Source organism: Pavona decussata, unplaced genomic scaffold (assembly GCF_977016875.1).
Source record: "Pavona decussata unplaced genomic scaffold, jaPavDecu1.1 SCAFFOLD_38, whole genome shotgun sequence".
Taxonomy (NCBI): Eukaryota; Metazoa; Cnidaria; class Anthozoa; order Scleractinia; family Agariciidae; genus Pavona; species Pavona decussata.
In genome coordinates this window covers 132,143-146,969 of record NW_028145460.1, presented here as the reverse complement: position 1 = coordinate 146,969, position 14,827 = coordinate 132,143, and the positions used below count along the sequence as shown (strand labels likewise).

The 14,827-nt window shown below is 38.8% G+C and overlaps 1 protein-coding gene across 1 annotated transcript; it reads left to right on the top strand.

Moving 5' to 3' along the window:
* The first annotated feature begins 243 nt into the window (after positions 1 to 243).
* Positions 244 to 12,558, top strand: LOC146483418 (uncharacterized). Its single transcript, XM_085105644.1, has 7 exons — positions 244 to 368; positions 2,481 to 2,576; positions 3,709 to 3,870; positions 5,049 to 5,126; positions 6,491 to 6,558; positions 7,090 to 7,215; positions 8,158 to 12,558. Exons 2-7 carry the CDS (start codon positions 2,486 to 2,488, stop codon positions 11,467 to 11,469), a joined length of 3,837 nt encoding a protein of 1,278 aa, XP_084961770.1. The 5' UTR covers positions 244 to 368; positions 2,481 to 2,485; the 3' UTR covers positions 11,470 to 12,558.
* The last annotated feature ends 2,269 nt before the right edge of the window (positions 12,559 to 14,827 follow it).

The window sequence follows — 14,827 nt, the reverse complement described above, 5'->3', positions numbered from 1 at the left end:
TCAAAACAGCATACGTCATTACAGACGAAAGAGGCGATTTGCTAAGAATCACAATCTTTTTTAGCGTCGCCTGAAAAAGAAAATTAGAAAGCCTCTTGGCTTTGAAATAAAATCCATTCGAAAATGAAGATTTTAATCCAAAAACTGAAAACACTCGAAAACAAAACAAAACGACTGGTAAATGAAAGCTCTTGTTTACAGTAAACACGAGGAAACTGAAACAATTCTCTCTAATTATTCAATGTAAATCTCAACCGTTTAGCTTAGGTCACCATATTCACCTTAGCTGTGATCCAAGCTACTGAGAATCAAATGATCAGATGCAACACTGAAATCGGCAACAGTGGCTCAATCGTTTCAAAGTTGCGGTATGTTGCTAATTTATTTGAGTCACCAAACGATTATATATCTTAATGTTTTAGACTAAATGTCTTTCGCTTAGGCAGTCACCGACACGTTACTTTGTTGTCTTTTGAACGGGCAAACACTTTTTCCTAGCCGTCAATTCAGATAGCAAGAAATTATACTTACAATCGTTTTTAACAAATTTCAAATTTTGTAAAAGCTCATTATAATGATACTGTGCAAAGAAAAGTGGTTATTAGTATTAATCGTCCAATGGTGACAGTAAAAAGAGCACAACATAACAAATCTGCACACATTACTTTGCCCAGATACATTACTACCCAAAACTGATGGACCTCTTCTAGATAATAGATGAAACGATTCTGTTCTTAGTTTTAAATCTCGTTATTTGATAGTGCTACCGTTGACTTTATTTTACAAGTTAGGTACATATAGTGTTGTTATATACCTAGACTTTCACTCAACAAAATGAGTATTGTGATTGGTTGATTCTTGGTCACGTGCCCCGATCAAATACAAATGTATCCCGACCGGGATACAATTCCGCAGTTGTTGCCCTCTCAGTTGTTTGTTTGTTTGTCTTTTTTGTTTTGTTTTGCTGTGACTGTTGAAGGGAAAGCCTAAATATATAACAAAGCACTTAATATATGGTCCCTCAGGAAACTAGTTAATTTTGTTTTCCCTCGAGTCCTGATGTTTCCCTCGACATCAGGACTCTTGGGAAAACAAAACTAACTGTTTCCCTCGGGACCATACATTGCGTGTATATCATTTTTTTTTTTTTTTTTTATTTCAACGCTTTGTAAAGCGCGATAAGCCTGTTAATATTTGACGCTCAGTATACAAATGTGTTGATTAATTCATATGTATACTCTACGGACAAATTAGAGGAGAAGTGTCACAGTGGGGATCGAATTTCACTGTTTTTGGTGAAAATAGTGGGAGAAACGTCACTTAGTTACAAAATAATTCTAGAACACTAAGAGAACGAAATCAATTAAATTTTTCAAAGCAGCAACTCGTGATCTATGTCTAGCACATTTTGGAAACAAAAATGCGAGAACTTGAAAAAGTTAGCCAGGGCCGGAATGGATTGAAACTTGAAAACAATCAGTCCATCTGTAGCCAGAGACAATCATCGACAGTTTTAGTACGCTGGGGTGATAATTTGTGATAAAAATGGACCATTAACTTAAGTTTCTGTTGATATAAAACCATTTTGGGGTTTTTGAAATGACACTAAATCCCTAAGACACTTACCCTTGAAAGTGAAATAGTAAAACCACAACAGGGTAAAAATAGACATCATAATAATAATGCACATCTCGCGATGGTCCGAGAAAGTCGGTTTTCTTGTCAGCGGTACCTGCTAAAACAGAGATATTTTTGCACGGTTTATAACTAAGCGAGAAAAGCAGACCTTGGCAAGGGTTATGGGAATCCGAAAAGAGAATTAGGAACAACCCCTCATTTTTCAGAGATAATTGAGTTCAACTATAGATAAATACCATTCACTGTTTTGTAGTTTGGTGCTTTTAGAATTGTTGTAACTTTTTTATCTCTAAAAAATGCCTGATTTCCCCAATTTTCTTATTGTATTCCAATAGCACTTGCTAACGTCTGCTTTTTTTTCCGTATCTTCTAAAACGGAGCAAATATTAATACTTCTGTATAAGTAGGCGCCGTCCTTAATCCAATTCCACCTTATTTTTCAACGCATTGTAACACTGCCCAAATATGGTCATGGTGTACTGAATATTCGTCGTCCGTAGTCAACGGATATCCTGCGATATACGTAATTTCGTGTGTCGGGAAGAAAAATGGCAAAATAAAGATAATCTCCAGCATTTCTGCAATAAAGCTGTGCTTTTTTATCAATGCGTTAAATAAGAAGACAATTATCCTGCTCAATCTTGCGGAATATCCTCTTATTTTTGCCAGCTCAGCCTACGGTCTCGTCGGCTTCGTATAAGGTGATATCCCGCACGTTTTCGCAGGATAATTGTTAACTATATGGCTAAAAAGTGTAATATACTGATTGTAGTTATTTGAAATAAGGGAATCCCCTTTCTATAAAGGGAATTTATATGCTAATGCAGTTTTTAACCTCCCAGCATCCATGGCGAATCCTCCAGTCAAAGATGATCATGAAAGTGACGTCACATCATCGTCCGATAAGGCACTGGACTTTGATGACGACACTTTAAGAGGTGAGGATTTGTTGACTAAAATTGTTCCTTGGGTTCAATAAAGCCATTTGTTCTCTGTTTGTGTGGCGGTTCAAACAATTGACGCCATAATGTGAATTATCTGTGTACACAAGAACATGCAAATAATAGAATCCATTGTTTCCCGCTATTTTAGAGTGGAGAGCCTGTAAACTAGCTGGGTAACTAAGTGCATTTCCACTATAAACAAAGCATTTGACTTTTGGTTGTTGTTTTGACAAGCACAGGTAGCTGAGGCTGAAAGTCGATTAGATTATCAGCCTTTTGCTAGGGCTTACCATGGGTTTTCGAGTAAAAATTCAAATAAACGCCTCTCTGATATATGATTTCTAGTGATACACGGAACATTTCCATCGGCAAACAAGCTACTTCTGTTCATTAAGCGATATGTAACCCTTGAAATACAATATTTCCTCCCAAATTTTCAGCAAAAAAGAGCTTACCGATAGCAAATGAACTATACACCAAAAACGTTCCGTTGCTCTGAGCCTTTCTTCCTTTAAAATGGATTTTTCCGGGCTGCGTACTTTTGTCGATATTCACTCGCTATAACTTTAAAAAAATTCGATCTTTCGCATCTTTCATTCAGTTTAATTGTCACAATTTTTACGAGGTCCTTCTATAAATCTCACCTCACCTGTGAGCGGGAGGGCGGGAAGATGGCACAATAACAGCCATGGAAAATCTACTGTACTTGTACAGATTTCTAAAAGAAGACTTTCAACCAATCAGAGCAGGTGAAAATGTGCAATCACTATGGTTACATGAGTGCTGCACCCCATCTTTCTATGTGATCACTAAGGCCGCTGGTCAGTTGTTTTGTAAAAAGGCAGAGATCATATGGAATAAGAGCTTACCTTTTTAGCTCCGTAGTTTAAATATCTGCTGTGTTAAAATTCGCAAAGCCCTCCTAAGTTAATATTCATCTTTAAGTATTGTTGCTTGACAACAGTTTATTGTCATTATAACAATAGACTATTGTTCAGAAGCAATACTTCGGATACACCTTAACTTAGAAAGGCTTCGTGGATCTGACCCCAGGAGGCAAAGTGATTGATACATTATTAATAATACATGAACACAGTGATAAACAGGCTTCAATCCGACATTTTAGCAATAGCAGAGGTGTACAAGAATGAAGGAAATGATGCATACAGGAACAGGGATTTCAACGACGCCATCAACTACTACACTGAAGGGATTAAAGTGAATTGCAGAGATGACGACATGAAGGCCAAACTGTACAATAACAGGGCGATTGCTCATTTTTATTCGGGTAAGAAGCCTTTTATTCAGTTCAAAGTAAAGTCCAAATTCTCGTACTGAATGGAAGCCCTTTTGATTAAGTTGATTGCCCACTAACGAGATATGTCCGCTTCTTGGAGCGTTACGTTGGTGTGACACTGGGCCCCAGGCTGGGCGACTGCTCTGAAACGATGACGGTGTCCTGTCCATTATTATTATTTAGCCTTACAAATGTTCGTTTTGTTACCGTTTAGTGTCTCGGATTTGATTCACAGTAGCCCCGTTTTCAAACCCAAGGCCACGCTTTGTAGATAGCCAACTGGTTTACCTTCCACCAACGGTTGAGATTCTTAACAAATGTTATATTCAGTTTGTATATATTTCATTGATTTATAGTGCCTCTAATTAGCAATTCAGTACTAAATATAAATACTTCGACACTTACATAAAGTCAATGATTTATTTTTATTTCGGTTTCTAATCGCCACTCAGTATTTAAGGGGGTTCGGAAGTCTTAACGACCACTGCTTTGTTAGAGTTTGCACTAGCTAGTGTAAATGTCCTAGTTACCATAGCGATGTGTCCTCTTTACAAATGACGGTTCAATTAGTCGGGAAGAAAGGGACAGCACATAACTGGTCCTCCAGTTTGGGGACAAACACCTTTGATTAATAAAACCGCATCTGCTTTTTACCGTAAAAAAAATTGTAATAAAATCCCATTCCCTCTCTATTTAGTCCTCTCAAAAAAGCCCCCGGTTTTTATTTTGAGGGGTTTTTTATACCCCAACATTCCCACACCACCACCCTTCCCTCGTCACTCTCATTAAGCTCCCTCCCCTTCCCTCCCCCCTTCTCACGTTAGGAAGCATAGAAGATAGACTTCAAAACTGAGGTTTACTAATGGTCAAAACATAAGTCAGTTTGTCTATATCAAAACTTAGGCAATTAGTATAATTGTCCTAATAAAGACTTATTCTGTGACACTCAATTCGTTATTCCTCTTTCAGTCAGTAAGTTGTGTGCAAAAAAAGTTTGGAAAAAAAAGGCATTTCCTTTTTGCTCATGCAAAACTCGTAATCAGTGAAATAATCTTCCCTCTCCAATAAGTCTTCTTCTACAATATGAAAGCTGGGGCCAAGTTAATGAGTGTGACATTAATTGAGTAGTTTTTCATTCCTTCCTTAACGACGTCTTGATTTTTACATAGGGAATTATCATGATTCACTGAATGACGCAACATCTGCAAATGAATTACAACCAACTTTCGTGAAGGCGATTGTAAGAGGTATGACTTCTTGTTACTAAGGTGACATAGCCCTCTCTACTCCACAGAGGCTCCTTCTGCTTGAGCCCTCTTTGAAGATATAGAGAAACTACATATAAAAACTGCTCGACAGATTCGTGACATTCCCACCAATTATGCTAATCACCAAATTCTAAAACTCGTTAAATGGCACAACCTAGCCTATATATAAGAAAAGGGTAGCAGTGGAAATGTTTCAGGGTTGTGATCAACATTTCAGAAAATAGACTGTCGTTATATTTCGAGGCCTATGAATCTGACCAGAGGGGTCTTTTACTGAAAATGAGACGCATAAATACTGAATTTAGCAGACGATCTCTAAGTTTTAGAGGTCCTGTTTTCTGGAATGGCCTAAATAGTAACACTAGAAATCTAGTCAATTACCTCTTAATAAATAGAGGATATTACACGGCGGCGCGAAGATATGAACTTATTTTCGAGTGCTAAAACAATACTTTACGAACGAGCGCAGCGAGTGAGTAAAATGTTCTTTTTAACACGAGAGAAGAAAATTCATATCTTCAAACCAACCTGAATTTTCTTTTCTTTATTATATAGACAAATTTATCCCTCGTCATTTTTCACCAACTGTTTGCACAAACATTACATTGTTGTGCTCAGGGCTCCCATTGATAACAGACAGCTTTTTTTTATTGTTTTCTTTCAAAAGGATAATTGTGATAATACATTTTACAATGCTAACATAAAATTATTAACAGTAATATTACTTTTAAAATATAACTAATAGTATTACAATGCTTAGTTTACAATACACAAAACTGCAAAGTTTACAAATACTACAAAAATTAAGATACAGGACATTAACAGAAAACGATCTTATATAAATATATATATATATATATATATATATATATTTTTTCGTCCAATGAGTCAGTTTTTAATTTTGTGCATTGTACCATAATAGAATTTTACAGAGAGAAAAAAAAGGAAAGAAGAGAAAACGTTCGACGGGGGAGAGAGGAGTACTTCTTGATAAAACATATAATTAAGACAAATTTTCAAGGTTGTTTTTCCCATTAAACAGACAGCTTTTTGCATCTGAAGGGACTGACCCTGAGCGGTATAAACCAATAAAGGTTCTTCTTCTTCTTCTTCTTCAAACAACCGCGAAAAAGTGGGAAATGACGTCGTCAATATCCTCACTAGTGTGGATATGAGAAAACGCCACTCGGATCCCGGATGTAGTTTCGTATACATTTTATGAGCGGTGTATTTCCGCTCCTGTCTATATCATAAAAATTAATATCTCACTCGCAATATGTTGTCCAAAAAACTGTCGCACCGCTTGCGGCTTGTATTTAATGTTTACACGTTTTCTTCATCAGGGGCGACTGCTTGTGTTCATTTGCATCAGTTCGAAGAAGCCATCACGTGGTGTGACAAAGGATTGGCAGTATCCTTACATAAATAATTAACCCTGCAGTTTTTCAATCGGTCGATAATTCAACGCCATCGCTACTAGGCCACCCATCGCCTGTTTAGAGAACATTTCGCCCGCATTAAACCTAAAAGTTTGGCGAAATGCAAATAGCTTCCAAACCTGGAAGATTGGCAAATTTTTACAGTCACTTCTAGTTTATGATCTTTCATTTTACAATTTAACTTGTGGTCCTCTTCCCAGTCTATACGAACGGAAACCATTCAAGTCAACCCGCCAAGAACTGTTTATTGACTGACGAAAGTGAAAGACCGAAAATAGATAAGATAAGTGTCATTTTTAATCGAAACGAAAGTCTAAGATCAATGGCTAACCTGCTGTCATAAAAGTCCTTGTATTCAGTCTCTAGGCTGATTTTACCAAGCGGATTACACAGAAAATTAAAGCAACTCTCATATGAACAATCCACTTATAAGAACTTACCGCGTCAGCATTCTTATTAAACAATGTATGGAAAACAAAATTAAACACCTTGACTATTAGAAGATTGACGAGACAAACCAGACGTTGTTGAAATTAAGGAGCAGTTCTTTAAAAGAAGTAAACAGACAGCAAGACGCGGGAGAAGAGAAACCAAAGGCTAAGTCTGAAAATAAAACTTCGAAAGACATGGTGAGATTATCACATAACGTGCGCATACCTCAGAAAATGAGATTATTATTATTATTATTATTATTATTATTATTATTATTATTATTATTATTATTATTATTATGATGATGATGATGATGATGATGATGATAATGATGATGATGATGAGGAGGAGGAGGAAGAGGATTGTCAAGATAACGAATTCGAATAGCTCAAGCTTTGCTGTGTTATCGTACACACACAACCGTTTTAACTCTCTCTCGACTAGGCTTTTTGTACGTCTTATGGGGTCTGCGGAGGAGGCATCTTTCCCCCTCCTTAACTCACCAGTATTAATGTTCTAACAATGAAAACGTAAAAATAGATAGCATGCCCAAAAATTTTTTCTGTGAGGTTCGCAATAGGATGTGATGTCTCTATGACAATTGTCTCATGATTTCTGAACAGTGGCCAACGTGGCCATATTTCTCCAAAAATTCAGCAAAACACCAACATTAAAAGAAGGAATTAAAAGTGATAGAATAACACTAAAATGATCTTAAAACAGCTGACGTTTCGAGCGATGAAGCTTTGTCAGAGCCAATCCATTTATGCCATTTGATCATAGCTTCGTGGGTATAATCGCTTATTCCACAAAAAGTCTTTATCCTTATTTTTGAGTGACATTTCCCAAATCTGTTCATTTTAAATATGGAAATATTGTTAATTATCTTAGCTGTATATAAATTGAGCTCCCAGTGGCCTCACCTAAAACATTTAGCAACTACTTCTACTCTCTCCTTTGATGTGATGCTTTTGTTTTAGGTTTTTAGCTTAAGGTTTTGTTTGTTTTAAACTTAATTGTTTGACTTTTTGTTTGGTTGATTTTTGTACTATTGCATGTTCCTTTGTTTTGAGTAATTCGGGGGGATATTGACCAAAATACTTCTGATCACAAAAACAATACACGCTTTTATCTAACAGGTAGCTGTTTCAATTCAACAATCAACTAGGCTTTCAGAGTATAAACATTTGAACGCCAGTGATGAAGGAATAGCTTATTACGAATATCACTTGACTGTTGCGCAAGAGATGGGAGACAGGGTTCAGGAAGGGATTGCATATGGTAATCTTGGCAGTGCTTTTCGCAATCACGGAGACTTCAAAAAATCATTAGTTTACCACAAATATCACTTGACCATTGCGCAAGAGCTGGGAGACAGGGCGCAGGAAGGGTTTGCGTATGGTAATCTTGGCACTGCCTTCTATGGTCTCGGCGATTTTAAAGATGCAAAAGATAATCTAAGCCTTTGTCTTACAATTGCTAAAGAAATTGGTGATAAATCACTTGAAGGACACGCATATTGCAATCTTGGCAGTGTTTGCAGCAGTGTTGGTGATTTTCAAAAGTGCATTGATTACAACAATCTAGCTCTTGAAATTGGCAAGTCCATTGGGAGCGAATCGTTGCAAGGCGCTGCGTATGGTAATCTTGGAACAGCGTTTCAGCGTCTCGGTGATTTTCAAAAAGCCGTATACTATCACAACCTACACTTAAATGTTGCCAAAGCCCTGGGAAACCAAGCTGCAAAAGGAAGAGCGTATGGCAGACTCGGGAACGCTTTTTTTAGCCTTGGTGATTTTCAAAAAGCATTGGAGTATCAAAACTTGTGTCTTGGTATTGCCAAAGAAGTTGGAAGCAAATCCATGGAAGGAACTGCCTATTCTCAACTTGGCAACGCCTTTGGCGGACTCGGTGATTTCAAAACGTCCATTGTCTACCACAACCTTCATTTGAACATTGCCAAAGACTTAAGTGACAAGGCTGGAGAAGGTGCGGCGTATGGCAATCTTGGCAATACTGTTCGCAATCTCGGGGATTTCAAAAAAGCTATCGAATACCACCGCAAGGCTCTGAGCATTGCGAAGGAGCTGGGAAACAAATCTGGTGAGGGTATTGCGTATGCTAATCTTGGCAATGCTTTTTACTGTCTTGGCGATTTCCAAAAAGCCATAGACTACCACAACCAGCATCTTGAGATTGCCAAAGACTTGGGTGAAATTGCCGCGGAAGGTCAAGCGTATGGCAATCTTGGCAGTGATTTTCAGTATCTCGGTAATTTCAAAAAAGCCATAGCTTGCCACAATCTACATCTTGATAGTGCAAAACAAGTGGGAGACTACGCTGGGGAAGGACGTGCATATGGCAATATTGGAGTTGCTTTTGACGGACTCTGCGATTTCAAAAAAGCCATTGAATACTACCAACTCAGCCTCAGCATTGCCAAAGAGGCCAATGACAAGGATGAGGAAGGGCGTGAGTATTCCCACCTCGGTATCGCTTTTCAAAGTCTCGGAGATTTTGAAAGGGCCATCTACTACCACAAACTACATCTTCGTATTGCCAAAGAAGTAGGAAGTAAACCCGGGGAAGGGACTGCTTGCTGTAATCTCGGGATTGCGTTTAGCAGTCTAAGGGATTTTAGAAACGCCATAAAATACCAGGAGCAAGGTCTTAGCATTGCTAAACAAACTGGGAACAAGTCTGGAGAAAGAACAGGATATACGAATCTTGGTGCTGCTTATCAGTGTCTCGGGGATATCGAAAAAGCCAAGGAGTTTTTCACAAAATCCCTTGACATTGCTAAAGCACAGGGAAACAGGGCAGCAGAGGAGTGTGCTTATTTGAATCTTGGCAACATTTTCCGAATTCTCCATAATTTCGAGAAAGCCATACACTATCACACTCTAAGCCTTAATATTGCCAAAGAAGTGCAAGACAGGTCTGGGGAAGGTCGCGCCTACTGTGCATTAGGACGCAGCTTTGAACTATTAGAAAGTTTACCTAAGGCGTTACAAAATTACCAGTTTAGCGTGAACAAATTTAATGAAGTGAGAAGTCTTCTTCGGACAGAAGATGAGTGGAAAATTGGATTTCGAGATACAAATCAGATTGCATACAATGCCTTGTGGAGAACTCTTTTAAAACTGGGAAAATTTGGTGACGCTCTCTTGGCTGCCGAAGAAGGAAGAGCGCAAGCTCTAACTGACCTCATTCGAACAAAGTACGGTATTCTAAGAAGTCAACCTGGATCAAATGGTCGAGAAATAAATGATTTGGACGTGCTGAGCTTTGTTCCATCCACTACAGTTTTTCAAGCTGCTGATAGTGGTGCCCTTCATTCCTGGGTACATTCTGAAAAGAGAGCGTCCCGTTTTGTCCGAAAGGAAATTGACGATCCATTTGCGTTGGATAATGTCAAGACCTACTTGCAGGAGCTTATAGAAACTGCCTACAAAGAGATTGGTGTTCAAGTTGGCGTTAGATGCGAGGATCGTTCCATGGATTCTCTGAGAGAAGACCGCCAATCCACAGAGGAGAATTCAGCTGATGACAGCACAGAGCATTCACTACAGCAGAATAGTTCTCTACACACATTGTACAACATTGCCATTAAACCGTTTACAGGCCTGGTCCAAGGTAATCAACTTATCATTGTTCCAGATGGGCCATTGTGGCTAGCTCCTTATGCTGCATTCTTGGATTCAGATTCCAAGTTGCTCTGTGAATCGTTCAAAATCCGGGTGATTCCATCGCTGACCAGTTTGAAACTAATTGCTGATTGCCCAGAGGATTACCACAGTAGAAATGGTGCAATGCTCGTGGGAGACCCATGGGTAGCCGAAGTTACTGATGGCCACGGGAACGTTCTCCTGAAACAGCTTCCATTCGCCAGGAAGGAGGCGGAAATGATTGGCAAACTTCTGAAGGAAAGCCCCCTCATTGGCGAAGAGGCCACAAAAGATGAGGTGTTGAGACGACTGAGTTCGGTTGCCTTAGTTCACATTGCGGCACATGGTTGCATGGAAACTGGTGAAATTGCTCTAACGCCAAATCCACATCGAACCTGCCCTATTCCCAAAAAAGACGATTATGTGCTACGAATGAAAGATGTGTTAAATGTTCAGCTCCGCGCAAGACTTGTCGTACTTAGTTGTTGTCACAGTGGTCGAGGAAGGGTCAAAGCTGAAGGTGTAGTTGGTATTGCGCGTGCCTTCATGGGTGCTGGGGCTCGGTCTGTTTTGGTGACACTGTGGGCGATCGATGATGAGGCCACACTGGAGTTCATGAGAAGTTTCTACTATCACCTTGCTGAAGGACGAAGTGCTAGCGAGTCTCTTAACCAAGCCGTTAAATTTATGAGAGAATCTGATGAGTACAGTGATCCAAAATACTGGGCACCTTTTGTTCTTATTGGTGATGACGTTTTCCTAGAATTCGGTGGAGCGAAGTAACACTGCTTTCTAATAACGTGTGACGCAAAATGTTAGGTTTGAAGAGAAACTGGACTGATCAGTTTACGATTTTGCTAATTTTCGTACTAGGCGATTATTTTTAATTTTTTTTTCGTTCAGCCTGTGGCTATGCAGCTGGTGAGATTTGCTAACCACTACAGGAAAGCCACAGGAGAATTAAACCAGATCTTCTATTCAATAGAAATTAAACCAAAGCATGACATCCATTTTCCAGGAAGGCCATCACTTACCTATACCGAACAGTGATGATTAACACAGACCTCAGGACGGTCGAATTTCCGTTCAATATAGGAGAACATGAGGACAAGAAAAGCTTTTCTAGGGTGACTGAGTGCCCTTCAAATGTACGTAACACCTATTCTGTCTCCCTACCACTTCCCTTGGGCCTTGAGAGACTGCGGAGTCTATATACGAAATTGTCATATTTTATTGATTAAAATTCCAAAATCACCAGCTAGGACATATTGTACATCATATTCAAAAAAGAAGGAAGACTGATTTAGACTTGAATAAGCTATCAATGACGAAGACAAACATTGATTCTAAAATATTTTAGTGAGATGTAATGGATACGTTTCTCGGCAACATTAATAAATCGTGAATTAGTAGACTTAGCTATTATTAAATAAACAACGGTATGATACATCGGGGTGTTGAAAATGATCTGCGCTGTCTATACGCTATTTATATCAACTAAGCCCACAGGGACTCAGAAGTTTGGCTAGAGAAGTGCCTTTGGACGTGATAAACCCTGGCCCGACGGTCACTGACAGAAGGTGCTGCAGTTACAATTTATGCTATCGGCAACTTGGTTTTGCCTCAACTGCAAACCATCGCTGACAGATTAGAGTACTAAAGTGATGACGTCACGAAACTTAATTTGTGAAATTACGAGATTTACTAAGATATCCTTAAAGAGCACAATAAACATAACCTACTTGCCAAAACACAACATCTTCTTACAATTTGGGGGTGAGATATTGGCACTGTTATGCTCGGATGACTCCCGATAAATCCTTCTAATTTTGTTTCAGTTTAGTAGGGTTTGTGTGGAGTCATTGGAGCATACCTGATTGCCAATATCTCTGCCCCCCTCTCATCCCCCCCCCCCCCCCCCAAATTGAAATAAGGTTGAATAAGCTGTTGATTTTTGGCAAGTAGTAATTTCTCATTGTATTCTTTCCGAGAATCTTAGGAAACTGTATAATTTAAAAAATTCAAGTATTTGTTATGTCACACTTTAGTACCCTATTAAGACATTCTCAATTATTAATTGAATCCAATTTGAAAAAGATACCCCCTTTAAGACAAAACATAACAAAATCAAATACCCTGTTTAAGATAGAAAACCCTGAAATGAAATTAATGAAAATTCGAAATCACCAGTGACACTTCCCCAGAAAGCTAAAGGAGTCAACGTGTCCTGACAAAAAATGAATCTTCAGCTGAAGTTAAAATTCTCACGTCCACGCCAGAAACTCAAATCGATGACCACTCAAATGAACGATCCTTTAACATTTAACAAAGTCGATTTTGCTTTTTTTCAAAAATATTAAACTTGAGCAGCGAAAGGACGGGTTTACCAACTAAAAATCACTGACGAACGTTTCCATTAAAGAGGCCGTATATGGCAAGCGCCGTACCTAGTTTAATTCAGTTCGACTTACTGCGCCTTTCAATAACATACGGACTCTAAACTTCAATCCCAACTAACAATTTGCTTCCTTGTTTTACTGCTGTCGATCATAATTACGGCGACAACCGGCTGACCGCAAAAAATACAGAAACTAATAAAGAGGATCGAAATCTGCCAATCACAGCGCACGAACATGAACTTTCCACCCCATTGAGCCAAACATTTTGTTTTCTTAGAAGTCCTCTCAAGGATTGACGGCAGTAAAAACGTAACGGTTAGTTGAATCTTGAACTACAGAGTCCACTTATTATTGACAGCGCAGTAAAAGCAAGAAGCTGATTCAGACCGCGCACGTTACTCGACCAGCTTCGACTTTGGTGCTATTCTGGGACAAAAGCTGATTCAAACGTTGCACTTTATGTCAAACCGAACTCGTCCCGCCTCTTGCAAACGCGCCCAACTTTCATGCTTGACTGGTCACTGAACCAGAGTCTTACTATGTGTCAAAAAAATACAAAAGTGTATTTACTGCATTAGGTTCGAGCCATGAAAGGCATATGAAACAACTTCTGCAGTACCTTAAAAGTTTTCGCGCTGCTTCATTCAAATCTGCCTCACAGAATTGATTCAGTCGCCGTACCGCTGACAAACCACTGCCGTACCATGCTGTTGCTTTTGGCACATCTGAGCCAGACCTAAGTTTCATATGTGAATATAGTCACCTTACAGTCTTGAATGCTTAAAAAGAACCTTTCATCCGCAGAAACCTAAGCAGGCATGCACGAAGGAATGTTTACGTCTTAAGTCAAACATCATTCAAGATCACCGCATTCAACGAAAACAATGGTTATTCCACTAAGCATAACAATCAAGAAAATATGAGGAAGTGCACTACCTATAACAAGTATTTAGCAGACCTAAGAACTGAAATATGCACACAACTCGTTTTCTTTCACAAATGCTGTCCCTCTCACGTGTATTCTCTTTACGTTCAGCCTTGTTCATGGTGTCGTTTGGGTCGGTTCTGATTTGCCAGGGTACCGTTACTTTTTTTGGTTTAGGAAACTTTATTAAACTGCTTTTTTTCCAAAAGTTGCTATCCAGAGTTGTCACTCACCTTTACAAATAATTTCTTTGGCGAGTTGTGGTTCTAATTCTTGAGTCGTTGGAAGAAATATTTAATTAATTGTGACCATATACATATATCGAGTGAGAAGTACGTTTCCGAGGTGTTATTTTTCAAGTTTTGTATAACTTTTTTTTTCCAGAAAAACCTAAAGTATGGCTGGCTGTAATTCAGTTTTCACATATCACTATACTAAGCAGACGTCCTTTCCCGTGATGCTGTTTTTGAAAATATAAGAGTGGTTGTAACTGTTGATTTTGTACCAGCAATAAACCCCTAAGTTCAGAAGTATTCAATTACAATTGCCAATAAGTCCCTTCCTGTGGCGCGGTTTGTTTTGGTTTAAAAAGTGGCGCTAGCTTTTGAGTCTAAGCATCGATTATATAAACATAGCTAGTAAGATGTAACTGAAATGCTTTTTATGTTACCGATTGCCTTCCGCCACCTTTACACTTGCGTACGGCTTGTGAGCGAATTGGTTAATTAACATTCATAAACATAAAAAAGGCGAACGTTTGCTACGCACTATAAATCTAAATCTATGTCAGACGCGCGCGTGGCATCATTGTCATCGT